Source organism: Oncorhynchus nerka, linkage group LG24, assembly GCF_034236695.1.
Source record: "Oncorhynchus nerka isolate Pitt River linkage group LG24, Oner_Uvic_2.0, whole genome shotgun sequence".
NCBI lineage: Eukaryota > Metazoa > Chordata > Actinopteri > Salmoniformes > Salmonidae > Oncorhynchus > Oncorhynchus nerka.
The window spans coordinates 38,371,754-38,393,226 of record NC_088419.1 but is presented as its reverse complement, the minus strand read 5'-3'; the positions used below and the strand labels follow the sequence as shown (position 1 = coordinate 38,393,226).

Here is a 21,473-nt window from a genome sequence, read left to right as displayed (position 1 = left end):
TCATCTCGTTCCATATTGTCCAACTGCCCGCCATCTCCCTACCATATTTGGTAGTGAGTGGAAACGCCAAGCGGATGCTTCACATTTTACATCCAGTGAAATATCTGTTTCGTTGTTCTATCTGTTATTAAGTGGACTGACGTATATAGTTGTTTAGTTTAGTGTTAGCATTTGCTATCTATAGACTGACAGCTACAGGGCACGGTCTTGGCGTCTCTCTCTGCATGGCTTCTATGTAGTAATATGTGTGTAGGTAGGCAATCTGTTTGAGATTATTTGCGTCCCATCATGGAATTAATGTAACGTTAGCTAACTAATTTCGCGTGTATCCAAAGAGTATGGATATACTGTCAAGATACATATCTGTCCCCTAACAATAGGAGTTATTGACCACAAAGCGGCACGGGGGGCTGTTTAGCTTCCGCCTGTTATTTATTTGGATTGGTGGATACATCTCATTATTGTAATCCATTTTTGAATATTGAATAAGGGTTGTAGACGTCGACCGTCTGTATTCAATGGAGAGATGCTACGCTGCGAGCCTCATTACATGAATATGCATAGCCACTCTCTCCCAATAGTGTTCAGGTCAAGGATGAACTCTTTCATGCAAGGACACTTGGTACTCCACAACTGTAGGGGGTGGTAAATTCAACAATTTATGTTTGCAACAAAGCGGTAGTCCAAAAGTAAGAATTGTCCACAATGCTGTAGATAGACTTGATTTGTCTACATTATAATCGATAAAGATGAAATTGGTGAGTTGATCCAACATGAGGAGAATTTACCATGAACATACACTATATTTTGTATGCTAGTGCAGTTGATATGGCTTCTTGGCTAGGCTAGCTGGTTAGCCAAATACCGGTAGCTCTTTTTGTTTGCCATGACTAGCATGTTAACGTTACCTTGCTAACAGTTAACGAACTGCAATTAGTTATCACACATTTGCACGTTTTTGAACACTGACAAGCCAGCAACCAATTATTGACAAGACCGTTTTTCTGTTGCATTTGCTATGCAAGTTGCTATTGTTGTTGTTCTAGCTAACTTCGCTATCATGCCTGTTGAGAGATAACATGTGTGTAGCATCTCTTTCTTTCAGTACTGTCTGTCAGGTCACCCCACCCTGCCTTGCAATGTCCTCAAATTCAAATCCACCACCATCATGTTGGACTGTGGGCTGGACACGACCTCTGTCCTGCAGTTTCTACCACTGCCTCTGGTGCACAGGTGAGACTAAAGTGATGGTCACAACACAGGAGGCTGGTGGCAACTTCATTTGGGAGAATGGGCTTGTGCTAATGGCTGGAGTGGAATAAGTGGAATGGTATCAAATACATAACATCAAACACATGGTTCCTATTCATGTCTATTCCCTACGTTCCTGACATTATTATGAACCGTCCTCTCAGCAGCAGCCTGTGGTTCACAAGAGTGCTGCTGTACATCGGCCACAAAGCAGTTAGCATTGGGGTGGTCTCCCGTTGCACACTTCGAAAACCACATTGTTGTCATGACTCCCATTTATGAAAGCCTGGTTCTCAACGAGGCTAGCATTGAGGCTACATCCCCCCCCAAAAAAAAAGTAATCCCTTAGGTTAACATTACAAAGACATTTCCCATTAAGACATATTTCCCCTTACATCTGCCATGGCGTGATGATCGAGTACCCTCTCTCTTTTCCAGCCCAAGGCTTTCCAAGCTTCCTGGATGGGTGTCTAAAGATGGCACAATAAACCTTGAGAAGGTATGAGGTCACATTTTGTTTCATGTCTATTTCATCTACTATGGATTTATTCATAATTTGAGTTGACCAACATTCCTCCACACATGTTTACCTTCAGGAGCTGAAAGAGTGTGCAGGTCGCGTCTTTGTAGACTCACAGCCAGAGTTCTGTCTCCCTGAGGTAATGTAAACCTGGATATAATTCAGACCTTGAACCTGTAAATACAATTATCCTGGGCACTTCATAATTCACTGTGGTTAACATCATCCCATGTTAATGTGGTAGTCTTACTTATCGTGTCTTTGTCCATCTTCCTCACTCAGAAAGAGCTGCTGGACCTGTCCACCATAGACGTCATCCTGATCTCCAACTACCATTGTATGATGGCCCTGCCTTACATCACCGAGCACACAGGCTTCACTGGGACTGTGTATGCCACAGAACCAACGCTGCAGATCGGCAGGTAGGGAGGGTGACTGCCGTGACTAGAATCATCTGTCAGACTGCCGTGACTAGAATCATCTGTCACATTCTAGAATCACATTCTAGAATTGGCAGCAATTTCAGAAAAATGGCAAATCACATTCTAGAGTCACTAGGATCGGCAACACAGGGAATGTAAAGACTTGTTGGCAACATTGGAGAAAAATGTAGAGATTCTAGAATGTGATTCTAGCAATTCACTTTTTAGAATCACATTCTAGAATCATTAGAATGGAAACATTCCAGAAAAAATGTCAAGGGGATCTTGAATATCACCAGCTGATTCTACCCATCTGCCCTCAGACTTCTGATGGAGGAGCTGGTAAACTTCATGGAGAGAGTTCCCAAGGCCCAGTCTGCTACCTGCTGGAAGTATAAGGAAATACAAAGGTATGGCTTGGTGACAGGCCTGACCAATGCCCTCCATGTATTAGTTTAGGATATGTCAATTTATGGTAATTCACAAACTGAGAGCACACTATTTTCATGAGAAAAAAACATCATATAGAGCAGGGTTATTCAACCGGGGGTCTGACAAGTAATCATGATTACTTGACAAGTAATTACATAATCTTCACAGCCCTAGTTAGGTGTGCTTGCTGAAGGTGAAGCACAATTCTAGATTTCTTGAATACCGGTACTCTCATTATTTATTACTGTTATTCTATTTGCTCTAGCGCTTAACCATTTAAAATGTGCATAAATTAACAGGGGTTGGAATGAGAAGCATAGAAACACAGTGGTAGCTATTCAAAATGCTCCTACTCCTTAGCCAATTAAGCTACAAGATCAACTTTAAAACGTTCAGGCTATCCTAACTTAAAATTCGTATAAACTTTGATCAACTATAACAATATACATTTGCATTAATTGGGATAAAATAACTCGCCAACAGTAAAGCTAAAACTCACCAGAAGCAGGCAGAGTGAGGCAGGTGGAAAAGACGGGACAGGCAGAGTATTGACTGTATGCTAGTGTAACAGTTTTGCTTCCTTCCCTCTCCTCGCCCCAACCTTAGCTCAAACCAGGAACCCTCTGAACACATCAACAACTGCCTCCCACGAAGCATCGTTACCTATCGCTCCACAAAAGCCCCGCGGCAGAGCAAGGGAAACAACTGCTTCAAGGTCTCAGAGCAAGTGACGTCACCGATTGAAACGCTAATAGCGCGCACCCCGCTAACTAGCTAGCCATTTCACACCGGTTACACTCACACCCCTTTTGACCACCTCCTTTTCCGCAGCAACCAGTGATCTGGGTCAACAGCATCAATGTAACAGTATTGCTTCCGCCCCTACCTGGGATCGAACCAGTGACCCTCTGCACACATAGACAACAGTCACCCTTGAAGCATCGTTACACATCACTCCACAAAAGCCGCGGCTTTTGCAGAGCAAGGGAAACAACTACTTCAAGGTCTCAGAGCAAGTGACGTCACCGATTGAAACGCTATTAGCTCCCACCGCTAACTAGCTAGCCATTTCACACCGGTTACACTAGCAGGATTGGCCAATTTTTCAATCATCTTTGCCGGTAGCAATGTTGTGTTTCCTTAAGTGGAAGAATTGGTTTAATTTAGCATGTATGGTAAAGCCTCAAGCCTTAGCTACCTCTTCCAATTCAAATGAGCTTGAAAGATGTGAATAATGATCTTTTATGTGTTGTGTGATACAGCGCCATCGTTAAAACGCAAAAATAGAGAAGCCTTCTAATTGAGCGAGGTGTCAAAGCGGACAACACACCAGCCCGGCTTCAGTTGAGTCATTATAATTCAAAACAACGCATTCTAAAATAAATGACATGCTCGCATTTGAGTTTAGCCATTAAATGTTAAACCGTTCAAGCTAGAGACACCAAACCAACTTTCACATGTTCAGGCAATCCTATCCAATCAATTAGCCAGTCAGTCAGTCAATACATTTCTCCGTCTAACTACTTTTTCAGCTATAACCAGTCCCTAACATTACTTAAGCAGTCACTACCACTACTGCAACTTATTTCAATATCATAAATACGTTTTTTGTTTAAGCTAGCAAGCACACACATTTTCTTTAGGAAATGTACTTCTCCAGTTTGGAGTTACCTTTCTAGCTAACAGGCTATGTTAGAGTTTACATTTCTTCTAATTGTAATGTGGGGAGGTCAAAATAATGAAACTATCTACCAAATCTATTCATTTTAAAATGTTGATTACTTGTCCTTATTTGCTAAGATGATGGGGGTCCCTGGGCAAGAAAATATGAAAGACCCTTAATATAGAGACTGAATGTCTGTTTAGGCTGCTCCCTGGTCCGCTGAAGGATGCTGTTGAAGTGTCGACTTGGAAGAGATGCTACAGTATGCAGGATGTCAACTCTGCTCTCAGCAAGGTGCAGCTCGTGGGCTACTCGCAGAAAGTGGTAAGAGATCCATCTTGTGCACTATAATTCAAACACACACACACACACCCACACACACCAGTTCACCTAATAACTTAAGCTAACTTTTATAATTTCTCTCTCCAGGAGCTGTTTGGTGCCGTGCAGGTCACACCCCTGAGCTCTGGTTACTCATTGGGTAGCTCTAACTGGATCATCCAATCACATTATGAGAAGGTTTCGTATGTCTCTGGCTCCTCCCTCCTCACCACACATCCACAGCCCATGGATCAGAGCTCCCTAAAGAACAGTGACGTTCTGATTCTGACGGGCCTCACACAGATGCCAACCGCCAACCCAGATGGCATGCTAGGGGACTTCTGCAGTAACCTAGGTATGTGGTGTCCTGTTCCCAGATCTGTTTGTACTGTCTTGCCAACTCCTATGGTCATTGGCTTTCATCAGTGTCCATTGCTCCATCAACAGTGCAATTACCTAATCTTTGCTTTTAGACAGGTACACAGAAAGCTAACTACAGGTTGACCTATGACGTTGTGTCGGACCAAACTGTCTGTTGTGCTTGTAGCCATGACGATCCGTGCGGGTGGCAACGTGCTGGTGCCATGCTATTCCTCGGGGGTGATCTATGATCTCCTGGAGTGTCTTTACCAGTTCATAGAGAACGCCAATCTAGGCTCCACCCCCTTCTACTTCATCTCGCCCGTCGCCAACAGCTCTCTGGAGTTCTCACAGATCTTCGCAGAGTGGTGAGTTCCAGAGCCATAGAATTCAAATTCTTCTTGCATATTCTTTCTATGACCAGTGCTTTTTGAGCTGTCTGTAGATTTCACCTTGCCATCTCTTTCTTGTAATTATTATTATAAAAAAAATAATAATCTTAATAAGACAAACCTGTAAAAAAGGTTAACCTGGGTTAAACAAAAATGACTTTTGGTAGCAAACTTGCCCCTGGAGATAAGTCTTTTCCCCTCTCCCTACACGTCCAACAGGCTTTGTCACAATAAGCAGTCCAAGGTCTACCTTCCAGAACCTCCTTTCCCTCACGCTGAGGTAAGGCTCTGTCTTTAAATTCATTCGTTTTAAAGAGAGTTGCTGCCATATGAAATTACATTGCACTGTGCATTTCATTTGCATCTTTGACTTACTCAATCTATCATAACTTTATACATTTTAACCAAAATGTTATTTATAATTTAGCTGTATGTTGGCCTATCTCTGACACTTGTGTCTATATATGTTTCAGCTCATTCAGACGAACAAGTTGAAGCATTACCCCAGTATCCATGGCGACTTCAGCAGTGAGTTCCGGCAACCGTGTGTGGTGTTCACCGGACACCCCTCTCTTCGCTTCGGGGACGTAGTGCACTTCATGGAACTGTGGGGCAAATCCAGCCTCAACACTATAATCTTCACTGGTGAGTACAACTGTACCAGAACATGGCAAGTTGCCAGCCATGGTACCGTGTCCCTAATCTTGTGCTAGCTAGATAGTCTGTCAAGAGACTTGACCTGCCCTTAAAGCTTTGTGGTCTATAAGAAATATAATTAGTAGACAATATAAAACTAAACGCCAGATTCCGTGGTCCCAAGGCGCTTTTCGTTACGGTCTGTGCCTAAAATATGTGGTCTAATAAATGAACTGTTGAAATGGTTCTCTTTCTCCCATAGAACCAGACTTCTCCTACCTGGATGCGTTAGCACCGTACCAGCCCCTAGCCATGAAGTGTGTCTACTGCCCCATTGACACTCGCCTCAACTTCCACCAGGTCTCCAAGCTGCTCAAGGAGGTCCAGGTACTCAATTTACTCAATATCTGGAACTTTTTTTTTTAAGTGAATGAATCTATGTTGAGTTCAAAATGAAAGTGAAGAGATACTGAGTTTGTTCAAATCAACCACAATTATACATGGATAATCCTCTACCTTTTTGCACATAACCTCCCCTCCCAGCCTCTCCATGTGGTGTGTCCAGAGCAGTACACCCAGCCCCCACCAGCCCAGTCCCACCGCTCAGACTTGATGCTGGAGCTGCAGCCCCCTCCCATGCCCTATCGCCGCTGCTCTGTGCTGGGCCTACCCTTCAGACGCCGCTGGGAACGCATCCAGCTGCTGCCAGAGGTAGGCCCTGTTGCAACACACTTGTCTGACGTTTCAATACTCCTAAGTCTTGTTCATCACTCTGCTGTTTTGAAGAAGCCTGGAAATCGGGGCTAGCTACAGTGGGGCAAAAAAGTATTTAGTCAGCCACCAATTGTGCAAGTTCTCCCACTTAAAAAGATGAGAGAGGCCTGTAATGTTCATCATAGGTACACTTCAACTATGACAGACAAAATGAAAAAAAAAAATCCCAAAAATCACATTGTAGGATTTTTAATGAGTTTATTTGCAAATGGTGGTGGAAAATAAGTATTTGGTCAATAACAAAAGTTTTTTGGATTTTTTTTTCTTCTCATTTTGTCTGTCATAGTTGAAGTGTACCTATGATGAAAATTACAGGCCTCTCTCATCTTTTTAAGTGGGAGAACTTGCACAATTGGTGGCTGACTAAATACTTTTTTGCCCCACTGTATATACAGTGCCTTGCGAAAGTATTCGGCCCCCTTGAACTTTGCGACCTTTTGCCACATTTCAGGCTTCAAACATAAAGATATAAAACTGTATTTTTTGTGAAGAATCAACAACAAGTGGGACACAATCATGAAGTGGAACGACATTTATTGGATATATCAAAAACTGAAAAATTGGGCGTGCAAAATTATTCAGCCCCTTTACTTTCAGTGCAGCAAACTCTCTCCAGAAGTTCAGTGAGGATCTCTGAATGATCCAATGTTGACCTAAATGACTAATGATGATAAATACAATCCACCTGTGTGTAATCAAGTCTCCGTATAAATGCACCTGCACTGTGATAGTCTCAGAGGTCCGTTAAAAGCGCAGAGAGCATCATGAAGAACAAGGAACACACCAGGCAGGTCCGAGATACTGTTGTGAAGAAGTTTAAAGCCGGATTTGGATACAAAAAGATTTCCCAAGCTTTAAACATCCCAAGGAGCACTGTGCAAGCGATAATATTGAAATGGAAGGAGTATCAGACCACTGCAAATCTACCAAGACCTGGCTGTCCCTCTAAACTTTCAGCTCATACAAGGAGAAGACTGATCAGAGATGCAGCCAAGAGACCCATGATCACTCTGGATGAACTGCAGAGATCTACAGCTGAGGTGGGAGACTCTGTCCATAGGACAACAATCAGTCGTATATTGCACAAATCTGGCCTTTATGGAAGAGTGGCAAGAAGAAAGCCATTTCTTAAAGATATCCAAAAGTGTTGTTTAAAGTTTGCCACAAGTCACCTGGGAGACACACCAAACATGTGGAAGAAGGTGCTCTGGTCAGATGAAACCAAAATTGAACTTTTTGGCAACAATGCAAAATGTTATGTTTGGCGTAAAAGCAACACAGCTCATCACCCTGAACACACCATCCCCACTGTCAAACATGGTGGTGGCAGCATCATGGTTTGGGCCTGCTTTTCTTCAGCAGGGACAGGGAAGATGGTTAAAATTGATGGGAAGATGGATGGAGCCAAATACAGGACCATTCTGGAAGAAAACCTGATGGAGTCTGCAAAAGACCTGAGACTGGGACGGAGATTTGTCTTCCAACAAGACAATGATCCAAAACATAAAGCACAATCTACAATGGAATGGTTCAAAAATCAACATATCCAGGTGTTAGAATGGCCAAGTCAAAGTCCAGACCTGAATCCAATCGAGAATCTGTGGAAAGAACTGAAAACTGCTGTTCACAAATGCTCTCCATCCAACCTCACTGAGCTCGAGCTGTTTTGCAAGGAGGAATGGGAAAAAAATTCAGTCTCTCGATGTGCAAAACTGATAGAGACATACCCCAAGCGACTTACAGCTGTAATCGCAGCAAAAGGTGGCGCTACAAAGTATTAACTTAAGGGGGCTGAATAATTTTGCACGCCCAATTTTTCAGTTTTTGATTTGTTAAACAAGTTTGAAATATCCAATAAATGTCGTTCCACTTCATGATTGTGTCCCACTTGTTGTTGATTCTTCACAAAAAAATACAGTTTTATATCTTTGTTTGAAGCCTGAAATGTGGCAAAAGGTCGCAAAGTTCAAGGGGGCCGAATACTTTCGCAAGGCACTGTATAAACCTCTTCTGGACAAAAGTAGTGTGCACTATATGGAACATTAGGGTGTTGTTTAGTTTTTTTTCTAACAGTCTCTAAACCCCTACCCTCTGTAGCTGGCCAAATCCCTAGTGCCCTCTGAGATCAAACCTGGCATCTCTGTAGCAACTGTGTCCGCAGTTCTGCAGTCCAAGGATAACAAGCATACGTTGCAGGTCAGTGTGAGTGTAGGTTTTGTGTGTGTGTATGTGTGTGTAATTATGTGTTGAATAAGTAAATTGCCCAGAAAGGAAAATTCATTAGTATCAGCATCAAAGCTGTGATGTATACACCACTAACTATCTTGTCTGTGTGCTACCAGCCAGTCCCCAAGCCTCCTCCGCTGCCCCCCAGTAAGAAGAGGAAGCGTGTAGTAGAGGAGCCCCCAGAAGTGCTGGCCCCCAAACCCCTGCTCAGTGGAGCTGTACCCCTGGAAGCCTTCTTAGCCATGCTACACAAGGTGAGAACAGGGGAGAACGACTGCCCCCTCTTATTGAAGCCATGGAGGTTAAAGGCCGACCGCAGTACTGCAGTCATTGCTTGCAGAAAACAGGGCCCCCCATTATAGTGAATGGAAAAATGTCAATATTTGTGTAAATAAAGACATTTTTCAAAGGCAATCACGGTACCAGTAGTTGCTTCTAATAAACCAGATGTATGTCCTTGAACTGATTATTTTAGAATCGAACACAGAGGTTATAAGGATAATATAGTTGCTAATGACAGCCTGCAGTACCCTGGTCGGACTTCAACTTGAGTTACTCAATGAGGGGGCAGCACTGAGCAAGCCTGCAACATCACTTCCTGGAATAGCTCAAACTGCGCATGTTATTTCTGCCATGAGATGCCATCTTAACCGACTTAATTTGGCTTCAATGCGCTATTGAGTCTAAACATAAGAATAAATAATGTCACATGATCAGTGGATGTGTCCATTTATTTTGGGTGAGCGGGACACCTTCAAAGCATTGGACACTGATTACATATGTGTATGCCTTTCCCCTATTCATTTGGCATCAGCATATCTTAAGAGATGGGGTTCATGTAAACAGTATGGTGATAGCTCTCCATAGCTACCAATTGGCTCAGGAGAGCTTCTGCCTTGCACTTCGGTGTCTTCATATATGCACCCATTTAGGCTCAGCGGTCTTCTTCCTTTCTCTTCCTTCCCAGCACGGTATCACGGAGGTCAAGGTAGAGGAGACCGCAGACGGCCACATTCTGCACCTGCAGGCCGAGGACACCCTGATCCAGCTGGAGGAGGACGGGACACACATTGTGTGTGACGACAACGAGCCACTCCGTACCGCTCTCAGGGACCTGGTGCTGCGCTTCCTCATGAAACTTTGACCTTCAACGGCACCGATTTTCCTCAATGTGCGCGTTTGAGTGTTACATTGCAGTTGGCAACTGCAGACGGACTGTTCTGGCATTCTAAATGGCTACTTATTATAATTGGTAGATCAGTCCATCGAGTCACCAACTGCTATGTAGTCAATCTCAAATATGCACTTTCTCTACTGCAATAGCTGGAAGTGGCTTCCTCAGCTTGTCTCCTCTGTTCAGCTGGTGATGTCATTGTTGTTTGTTTTGTGTGTAAGCAGGTAGTACTTTTATAAATAGTCTTGTAATAAACTACATTAAGGAAAAAGTAACTTTTATTGATTCAAAAGAATCATCGCACACACAAAATGTCTAGGACCAATATTAGAATCAGTTCTGAAGGGTCCTGTATTCACTAGCATACACTTTCATTTGAGTCTTTTCAGGGTAAAGTAACAAACAGTGGGAAGTCAGTGAAAATTCCTCCGGATTCCACAGGAGGGTGTGACAGTACTTTACAGACGCCATTTTGTAGAATTCCTTATTCCATAATTGCAGTTCCTCAATACTGTCACTTGGAGGTCATGAAAACCAGATTTATCATGCTGATAGAGTACAATACTAGAATAGGCTCCATTTAGTCAAAGTACATCACTGCCAAATGCTTTAAGACAGGACAGCTCAACCCTCCATTATGCATGATTAGATTTCATAATTTACAGGGAAAATAATTGTTATAGCTTAAACTCTCGTGACATGACCAAGTCCACATTTCTTCAGTGAAGGGGTCTGTAGCCAGGTTTTGGTTTTGGACTGGAGCAAGACCGATTGGAACAGAAGAGTTAGTTCATTTTAGTTGTCATGATTTTGATGTTCCCCTAACAGGATTGAGCTGATAAGCCTCAGTGTGGAAACAAACTATAGAACCAGCTTTTAGGTTACAAAATACAGTGGAAGTCAGAAGTTTACATACACCTTAGCCAAATACATTTTAAACTCAGTTTTTCACAATTCCTGACATTTAATCCTAGACCAATTCCCTGTCTTAGGTCAGTAAGGATCACCACTTTATTTTAATGTGAAATGTCAGAATAGTAATTTATTTCAGCATTTATTTCTTTCATCACATTCCCAGTGGGTCAGAAGTTAACATATACTCAATTAGTATTTGGTAGCATTGCCTTCAAATTGTTTAATTTGGGTCAAACATTTCAGGTAGCCTTCCACAAGCTTCATACAATAAGTTGGGTGAATTTTGGCCAATCCTCCTGACAGAGCTGGTGTAACTGAGTCAGGTTTATAGGCCTCCTTGCTCACACACATTTTTTCAGTTTTGCACACACATTTTCTATGGGATTGAGGTTTTGTGATGGCCACTCCAATACCTTGACTTTGATGTCCTTAAGCCATTTTGCCACAACTTTGGAAGTATGCTTGGGGTCATTGTCCATTTGGAAGACCCATTTGCAACCAAGCTTTAACTTCCTGACTGATGTCTTGAGATGTTGCTTCAATATATCCACATTTTCCTCCCTCATGATGCCATCTATTTTGTGAAGTGCACCAGTCCCTCCTGCAGCAAAGCACTCCCACAACATGATGCTGCCACCCCCGTGCTTCACGGTTGGGATGGTGTTCTTCTGCTTGCAAGCCTACCCCTTTTTCCTCCAAACATAATGATGGTGATTATGGCCAAACAGTTATATTTCTGTCTCATCAGACCAGAGGACATTTCTCCAAAAAGTATTCTGAGGTCTTGGCTGATTTGTTTTGATTTTCCCACGATGTCAAGATAAGAGCCACTGAGTTTGAAGGTAGGTCTCGAAATACATCCACAGGTAAACCTCTAATTGACTCAAATTATTTCAATTTACCTATCAGAAGCTTCTAAAGCCATTACATAATCTTCTGGAATTTTCCAAGCTGTTTAAAGGCACAGTCAACTTAGTGTATGTAAACTTCTGACCCACTTGAATTGTGATACAGTGAATTATAAGTGAAATAATCTGTCTAAACAAGTGTTAGAAAAATGACTTGTCATGCACAAAGTAGATGTCCTAACCGTCTTGCCATAACTATAGTTTGTTGACAAGAAATTTGTGGAGTGGTTGAAAAACCGAGTTTTAATGACTCCAACCTAAGTGTATGTAAACTTCAACTGTATACTGAGAGAGCAGGTGGAGGTATAGGCCATATCGTCTCAAGTATTTCCCTTAGGCTAGATCATGTTACAGGCAGGGCACAGAGATCCCTAAAGCAACAACCAGCGCCTCTGGCAACAAAATGATAAGCAATTGTTTCAAGAGCAGTAGACTGATGTAAACCAACTTCAAACTACTTTACCCATAGCCTGAAAAGCACCCGAGAGTGCAACATAATCCAAATCAGGAATTTCCAGGACACTGCCCATTTGTGTTGTAAAATATTTAATTGATCAAATACATATATCCTTTAAATGTAAAATATATTAAATATACAGTGTACTACATGAGCATTAGATAATACATGTATGTAAGCAGCAGGTGAAAATGTATCGATTGTCATGAAGTAGGGCCCTGTTTTGAATACATTAAAAAGTGTAACCTCCCCGTACTTCCTTCCTTGACATGACTACTGAGTTGACAAATTAGACAAGACAAAAAGCAAGGTACCCATCACATTACTTTCCCCTTCTCTAATTAAATACCGGTAAGTGAACATCTTGAGGAAGAAAGAAAAGTGGAAGTGGATTATTGCGTTTGAGCGGACCTACAAATGCTTCAGTGAAAATAAGCGTGAGATACTACATTTGAAAACTTAACATATACAGTGCCTTCAGAAAGTATTCATACCTCTCGACTTATTCCAAATTTTGTTACAGCCCGAATTCAAAAAGGATGAGTTTTTTGCCCTTTAACCATCTACACACAATACCCCATAATGACAAAGTGAAAACATGTTTTTAGAAAATGTATTGAATATGAAATACAGAAATCTCATTTACACAAGTATTCACACCAGAGTCAATACGTCTTAGTATCATCTTTGCACACCTGGATTGGTCAATAATTGCACATTCATCTTTTTAAAATTCTTCCAGCTCTGTCAAGTTGGTTGTTGATCATTACTAGACAGCCATGTTCAAGTCTTGCCATAGATTGTCAATCCTATTTAAGTCAAAACTGTAAATAGGCCACACAGGAACATTCATTGTGGTCTTGGTAAGCAAATCCAGTGTATATTTGGCCTCGTGTTTTAGGGTACTGTCCTGCTGAAAGATGAATTTGCCTCCCAGTGTCTGTTGGAAAGCAGACTAAACCAGATTTTACTCTCAAATTTGGCATGTGTTTAGCTCTACTGTTTATTTTTTACCTTAAAACTCCCTCGTCCTTGACGATGACAAGCATACCCATAACATGATGCAGAGACCACCATGCTTGAAAATATGAAGAGTGGTACTCAGTGATTTGTTGTGCTTGCCCGAAACATAACATTTTGTATTCAGGATATTTCCTGACCAGTTATTGAAGTTTTACTTTAGTGCCTTATTGCAAACAGGATGCATGTTTTGGAATATTTGTATTCTGTACAGGCTTCCTTTTCACCATGGCATTTAGGCTAGTATTGTGGAGTAACGACAATATTGTTGATCCATCCTCAGTAGCTGAGTTAGGAAGGACCCTGTATCTTTGTAGTGACTGGGAGTATTGATATGGATATACCATCCAACATGTAATAACTTCACCATGCTCAAAGGAATATTCAATGTCTGTGTTAACATTTTGTTTTACCCATCATAGGTACCATTCTTTGCAGGGCATTGGAAAACCTCCCTGGCCATTGTGGTTGAATCTGTGTTTGAAATTCACTGCTCGACTGAGGGACCTTAATTGTGTGTTAGAAGTACAGAGATGAGGTCGTCATTCAAAGATCATGTTAAACACTATTATTACACACAGTGAGTCAATGCAACCAAAGAAATGTTTTACTCCTGAATGGATTTAGGCTTACCACGAAGGAGTTGAATACTTATTGACTCAAGACATTTCAGCTTTTCATTTTTAATTATTTTGTAAAAATGTCTAAAAACATAATTCCACTTTGACAGTATTGTGTGTAATCCAGTGACACAAAATCTTAATTTAATCCATTTTAAATTCAGTCGGTAACAACTAAATGTAGAAAAAGTCGAGGGGTGTGGATACTTTCTGAAGGCACTGTATAGGCAGTGGGTTTTGGAGGTATCATATGGGTGTTGGTTTGACATCTCATATCCTAGTCACCTGAGGGCAGTTTGGTCTTCAGCAGGTTCTATAGTATCACACACACCTTCTTATAGGGCTTGTGGAAGGGACACTGGGGCTCAGCCACCACTTCAAATGCCCAATCCCAAATCAACCCTTAGCCCCTATCCCCCTAGGCTCTTGTGTAGATCTGAAATTACTGGACATGTAGCTTAGTGTTTAAGAGCATTGGGCCAGTAACCGAAAGGTTGCTTGTTTGAATCCCCGATTCAACTTGGTGAAAAATCTGTCTGTGCCCTTGAGTAAGGCTCTTCACTATAAATGCTTCTGTAATTCGCTGTGGATAAGAGTGTCTGCTAAATGACTAAAATGTATGTAACAACATTCGAGTAGCTCTACCATGCCAATGTCTTTGGAGAACTTTCACAATGTGGCTTACAAGGTGGAGCGTCCCCTATATGGCTTACAAGTATATCTAATCCAATTGTCTCAGATCTACACAAGTGCAGGGTTAACGGGCCTAAAAGTAAACTAGAGACTGGGCAATACAGTCAACCTCTAGCTTTCTCTGGACTGGACATTGACCGACGGGTTTGTCTACTTGGATTCCTTTTCGGCGTCCACCAGTGCAGAGCGGATCCCCAGCTTTTGGAGCTCCTCTACCAGGTCTCCGTTCTGGTGCATCTGTAGGAAGATGTCACAGCCACCCACAAACTCGCCATTTAAGAAGATCTGTGGGATTGTGGGCCAGTTGGAGAAGTCCTTCACTCCTGTAAGAGAGACACATAATTAGAGTTCACTATTACCAATAACACTTCCATTATGTTTAAAGTAGAGGTCGACCGATTAATCGGCATGGCCTATTAATTATTAAGTTTTCATAACAAATCGAGATTTTTGGACGCCGATTATGGCCGATTACATTGCACTCCACGAGGAGACTGCGTGGCAGGCTGACCACCTGTTACGCGAATGCAGCAAGGAGCCAAGGTAAGTTGCTAGCTAGCATTAAACTTATCTTATTAAAAACAATCTTCACAAAATCACAAGTTAACTACACATGGTTGATGATATTACTAGTTTAACTAGCTTGTCCTGCGTTGCAATAATCAATGCGGTGCCTGTTAATTTATCATCGAATTACAGTCTACTTCGCCAAACGGGTGATGATTTAACACGCGCATTCGCGAAAAAAGCACCGTCGTTGAACCAATGTACCTAACCATAAACATCAATGCCTTTCTTAAAATCTAGTATTCTTTTAAACCTGCATATTTAGTTAAAAGAAATTCACTTTAGCAGACAATATTATCTAGGGAAATTGCGGTACTTCTCTTGCATTCTGTGCAAGCAGAGTCCGGGTATATGCAGCAGTTTGGGCCGCCTGGCTCTTTGCGAACTATGTGAAGACTATTTCTTCCTAACAAAGAGCTTAATTGATTTGCCAGAATTTTACATAATTATGACATAACATTAAAAGTTGTGCAATGTAACAGCAATATTTAGACTTATGGATGCCACCCGTTCGATAAAATACGGAACGGTTCCGTATGTCACTGAAAGAATAAATGTTTTGTGACCCTATGGTCAAATCTGGAAATTAAGGCTCATATTTACGTGTGTTTATTATATTATAATTAAGTCTATGATTTGATATTTGATAGAGCAGTCTGACTGAGCGGTGGTAGGCAGCAGGCTCGTAAGCATTCATTCAAACAGCACTTTCCTGCGTTTGCCAGCAGCTCTTCGCAATGCTTAAAGCACAGCGCTGTTTATGACTATCAACTCCTGAGATTAGGCTGGCAATACTATAGTGCCAAAAGTGATTTTTATTCTCCCAAGTGATGATTTCAATGTACAATTTATATAAATTTGTTTGTAAATGTTATTCGAACATCACACATAAGATGCAGCGTTTTTTGGAGAATATTTGTTGTGCATTTTGTTGTAAAGAATTCCCGCTAATACTAGCTAGCAACTTACTGTGTCTGGTGGGGGGGTTCATATATTTTGTACAGTGAGTAAGTGCAGAGTTGGATGGTGAGCCATGCATTTTGTGCTGTTCCTATCAGGTACATTGTTAAAGATATTATATTGTAATTGTATTATTTTGGTAACTACATCCCCAGTGAACATGCACCAAACCAGCGTGCGTAGGTGCAGAGTTGGATGGTGAGCCGTGCATTGCACGACGTGCAATTTTGTGCTGTTTCTATCAGAATAAATCTCCATGACTGGTGCTACAAGTTGGAGTTAGTGTCGATAATTGATTGTACACAACGCAAGAAGAGTACTGTTACATTGACATGATTTAAGACCTTACTCACGACGGCCTCCGAGTGAGATCAGCCTCTAGGTTGGTGGTGGCCTTCACGCACATCACGGTGTTATTGTCGAAGCATGAATAAAAATGCATTCAGTTCGTCTGGTAGCGGTATCGCTGGGCAGATCACTGCTGGGTCTTTCTTTGTAATCCATAATAGACTGTAGACCTGCCACATGCGTCAGGTGTCAGAGCCTTTATTCCCAGATTGTCCTTTTACTTGTTTGATGACTCTGCGGAGGTCATAGCGGGACGCCTTGTATTTGTTCCGGTCCTCAGCCGTAGCCTCAGAGTTGTTGTCTGCGATAGTCCTGTGTGTGGTAGCCCTGTCCTTTATCTTAGCGACAACCGGTGTTAATCCAGGGCTTTTGATTGGGGAAGCAGCGAACCTTCACTGTGGGGACGTCGCTGATGCATTTCCTAACAAAGCCAGGGACGAGGTGGTTAGTTCGTCGAGGTGGTTAGTTCGTCGATCGGCAGAGTCTCTGAACATATTCCAATCAGCGCTAGCATAATGTCTAATTCTGATGACAATTTCTCAACAAAGCAAATCACGGGTACTTCCTGTTTGAGGGTCTGCTTGTAAAAAAGGAAGCAGGAGTACGGAGTCATGATCTGATTTGCCGATATGGAGGACCTTGTATGCTTGCTTGTGGGTAGAGTAACAGTGGACTTTGTCGCCCCTATTGGCGAAGGAGACCTGTTCATGGAAATTGGGAATCAAGCGTCTTAATGACGCAGAAATAAATTACTAGCAACAAGGAAGGCAGCCTGGCGGAAGCGGATGTTCTGTTTGAATTAGATGACGTGTCGAGAGTAGATGACAGTGAGAAGACACTGGTGAATGCAAAAGGAGATGGTAGTGGAAACTAGAGGTCAACCGATTAATCGGAATGGACGATTAATTAGGGCCGATTTCAAGTTTTCATAACAATCGGAAATCGGTATTTTTGGGCGCCAATTATTTTTTATACCTTTATTTAACTAGGCAAGTCAGTTAAGAACACATTCTTATTTTCAATGACGGCCAAGAAACGGTGGGTTAACTGCCTTGTTCAGGGGCAGAACGACAGATTTTCACCTTGTCAGCTCGGGGGATCCAATATTGCAACCTTACAATAAACTAGTCCAACGCAATAACGACCTGCCTCTCTTTCGTTGCACTCCACAAGGAGACTACCTGTTACGCGAATGCAGTAAGCCAAGGTAAGTTGCTAGCTAGCATTAAACTTATCTTATAAAAACAATCAATCATAACCACTAGTTAACTACACATGGTTGATGATATTACTAGATATTATCTAGCGTGTCCTGCGTTTTATATAATCTGACTGAGCATACAAGCATACAAGTATCTGACTGAGCGGTGGTAGGCCGAAGCAGTCGCGTAAATTCACATTCATTCAAACAGCACTTTCGTGCATTTTGCCAGCAGCTCTTCGTTGTGCGTCAAGCATCGCGCTGTTTATGACTTCAAGCCTATCAACTCCCGAGATGAGGCTGGTGTAACCGAAGTGAAATGGCTAGCTAGTTAGCGCGCGCTAATAGCGTTTCAAACGTCACTCGCTCTGAGTCTTCTAGTAGTTGTTCCCCTTGCTCTGCATGGGTAACGCTGCTTCGATGGTGGCTGTTGTCGTTGTGTTGCTGGTTCGAGCCCAGGGAGGAGCGAGGAGAGGGACGGAAGCTATACTGTTACACTTGCAATACTAAAGTTCCTATAAGAACATCCAATAGTCAAAAGTTAATGAAATACAGATGGTTTAGAGGGAAATAGTCCTATAATAACTACAACCTAAAACTTCTTACCTGGGAATATTGAAGACTCATGTTAAAAGGAACCACCAGCTTTCATTTGTTCTCATATTCTGAGCAAGGAACTGAAACGTTAGCTTTCTTACATAGCACTTTTACTTTCTTCTCCAACACTTTGTTTTTGCATTATTTAAAACAAATTGAACATGTTTCATTATTTACTTGAGGCTAAATAGATTTTATTGATGTAATTATACTAAGTTAAAATAAGTGTTCATTCGGTATTGTTGTAATTGTCATTATTACAAATAAATAAAATAAAAATAAGCCGATTAATCGGTATCAGCTTTTTGGGGCCTCCAATAATCTGTATCGGCGTTGAAAAATCATAAATCGGTCGACCTCTAGTGGAAACTAGTAAATCCAAACCTAGTTTTTATTTTATTTTTTATAAATCAATATTGTTACCTGGGAGATCCATTTTGAAGTCACTATTAAAATTGTAGGTGTGTTGGATAAGGTGGCGTCGATGAGAATAACAAGTGGGCTTATTTTTTTTGAATTTCTATGAAACAGAAGGAGCGCGTTTTGTGCATCAAGAAGATGTCGGATTGGAATGTATCCTGTGTGGCTCATTGAATCAGGTTGCCTATTAAAGGTGTTTTGTCTGGGGTGGGGCTAGAAGTAAATGCAAAGTATATACGTGAAGAGTGGGATCAAGTTGTTGGTGCACAATGACTGACCCACATGGTAGACGGAGTGAGGAAGCCCACTTCATCCATTCCATTGTTTCTCCCTTATGTGTATTTGGGTTATATGAGATTCCCTGTGAGTGCCTTCGTGCCCAAACCCATGCAATGACAAATGTAAATTATTTGGTCATGTGTATGTAGACAGGAGGAATATTATATGCCAGCTGAGCCTAAATGCTGCAATTGTGGTGGTGAACATGCACCTGCATTTCTGAAGTGTCCTGTTAGGGAGAAGGAGACAGGTGGCAAGAATGAGGTCTGTCCAGAATGTCTCCTATCCGGAGGCATTGAAGTGAATAGAAGAAAGGCATGAAGTTGAAGAAGTAATGGTAGTAAGAATAGAGACAAGATGGTTCCTGACATGTTGCATGTTACGATGGACTTTGTTTGCATTTGGTTATCAACCTCACAGCGCAAACAGAGGGGGAAACAGAGAAAATAGACATCATTGGGAGTGCGGCTGAGCGGTTTTTGGGACTCAGGGACTTTGCTGCAGAGGCATTGCAAGGAATCCTGTGGATGAATGCTTGGTCCTCACAGGCAGCTGGTGTAAGGATGTGATTTGAATGTGACTGAAGGAGTGGGATGGTTTCAATATCCCATACAGTAGGTGGTGGCAAAACACCAATAGGTGTAGTCTGCCATAAAACTTCAAAGAAGAAGTTAACCTCGGGGTACAAGCTTTCCTATTTATTTATAGCCTTGTACAGTTTGTTAAGTGCCAGCTTGTCATTTGGAAGGTAAACAACAGTCATGATAACAGCTGAAAACTCCCCCGGTAGGTAGAAGGGTCGGCATTTGACCATCAGGCATACCAAGATGGGTGAACAATGGGTCAAGACTTACATTGCCGTTTCAATTACAACAAATGGTGTGTTGACTCGAGCGCAAACTCCTCCCCATGGGGTTTATCTTGTTTCAGAAAAGCAGAGAATATTGCAGTTACAAGAGTCATGTTGGTGGCTAATCCGCGATCAGAGGTCATCCATGTTATTATCAAGTGATTGGCCAATAAAATGGAGGGAGGAGGTGGCCGGTTTTACCTTAACCTCGAAGGGACTCCTCCTCTCTTGTCTCTAACGTCTACGTTTCCTCTTGGATACTCCGAAAATTGGATAGGAATTACAGAAAGAGTCGAAGTCTGAATTGAGTTAAGTAACTGCCGATCTGATGTTCAAAAGTTTATTGTCGGTTCTAAGAAATGATAGCGGATACATTGCGTGAAAATAAAGTATCAATAAATAGCTAAATAATCAAAAATTAGCAAAATTGGGTCGGAGCTCGCAAAAAGGCTGCTCTACAGTACGGCACCATCTTTAGGTTTATGTCCCAATTTCAGCAGTGTGGCCGGTGTTGCAAGATGAATCTACCACAACTGACACACTCATGTTGGAAGTAGGCATTTCCCTATGTTCAGGCTGCTACACAATGTCTCTCCTAGACCCATTGAATAGCAACAGCCATGGTAAACATGAAGAATACTATCCTAGTCACAGAAATTGCTACAAAAAGCCTAATAAAATGTCAGTGCATGAGTCGTCTTAACGTTGACATGAACCACGCCCTCTTTGTCCTGCTGCAGAAGACAGATAAAACTTTGTGAACCTACTTAATAGCATTTTAAAAGGCACACAACTACTTTTGGACAAGGTGATGTAGCATACATACAGCTAGCCACATCTATAGATTAGTCATTTTACTGAAACCATTTCTATTAAGAAGTTCAAATATAATCAGGCGAGATAAAAAATATTAAAAAAACCCCACAAAAAACAAGTAGGCTAGTACTGTAGGATAGGAAGTAAAAAGTGACAGTAGTTATAGCTTACGTTATAGCTGTAACGGTAGCTAGCTGTACTGACCTTGTCTGAGATCCTGGTCATCCAACACGTTATATGCAGCGTACTCATTCACACCATGCATCCTCAAGATCTGAACCACGGCATTACTGAAGCCGCACATCGGCTGGGCAGGCGTCCCTTTCATAAACACCACCACCTTGTCTTTTTTCACCATATCGCCAAGATCTTTCTGTAAGGGCGCGGAACACATGAGCCGGGCCGAAGACTTCAATGTTGGCAACGACACATTATGTCCATCAACTTGCCTCGGTAGATAAACCGACGAACTCAGCCGAAAACAGCGAACAGTTGACCGAATTAGGTTGTTCATGGTTTTCGTTAGAGTTTAGCAAAATATTGTGTTGAATTATACACAGACAGACAGCAACACAGTTTAGCCAAAGACGGTACAAACTGTACGGCTTTTTTAGTTCAGTTCAGGCGCAAACATCCACCACAATGTGCCAA

The 21,473-nt window shown here is 41.9% G+C and overlaps 2 protein-coding genes across 3 annotated transcripts; one reads left to right on the top strand and one right to left on the bottom strand.

Moving 5' to 3' along the window:
• The first annotated feature begins 446 nt into the window (after window positions 1-446).
• Window positions 447-14,610, top strand: LOC115107949 (integrator complex subunit 9). 2 transcript variants are annotated; one of them, XM_029631755.2, is made up of 16 exons: window positions 447-758; window positions 1,106-1,233; window positions 1,690-1,750; window positions 1,848-1,910; window positions 2,054-2,193; window positions 2,517-2,603; window positions 4,492-4,612; window positions 4,718-4,964; window positions 5,157-5,337; window positions 5,581-5,641; window positions 5,835-6,006; window positions 6,260-6,384; window positions 6,541-6,708; window positions 8,869-8,967; window positions 9,114-9,251; window positions 9,965-14,610. In XM_029631755.2, the coding sequence occupies exons 1-16, from the start codon at window positions 750-752 to the stop codon at window positions 10,139-10,141; spliced, it is 1,977 nt and encodes a 658-aa protein (XP_029487615.2). In that variant the 5' UTR covers window positions 447-749; the 3' UTR covers window positions 10,142-14,610. The 2 variants fall into 2 exon arrangements, with proteins under 2 accessions (XP_029487615.2, XP_029487616.2); XM_029631756.2 differs by having other exon boundaries at window positions 449-758; window positions 1,090-1,233.
• On the bottom strand, window positions 12,524-21,456 carry LOC115107948 (glutaredoxin-related protein 5, mitochondrial-like). Its single transcript, XM_029631754.2, has 2 exons — window positions 21,027-21,456; window positions 12,524-15,107 (listed from the first exon to the last, which is right to left on the bottom strand). The coding sequence occupies exons 1-2, from the start codon at window positions 21,334-21,336 to the stop codon at window positions 14,935-14,937; spliced, it is 483 nt and encodes a 160-aa protein (XP_029487614.1). The 5' UTR covers window positions 21,337-21,456; the 3' UTR covers window positions 12,524-14,934.
• Window positions 21,457-21,473: the final 17 nt, after the last annotated feature.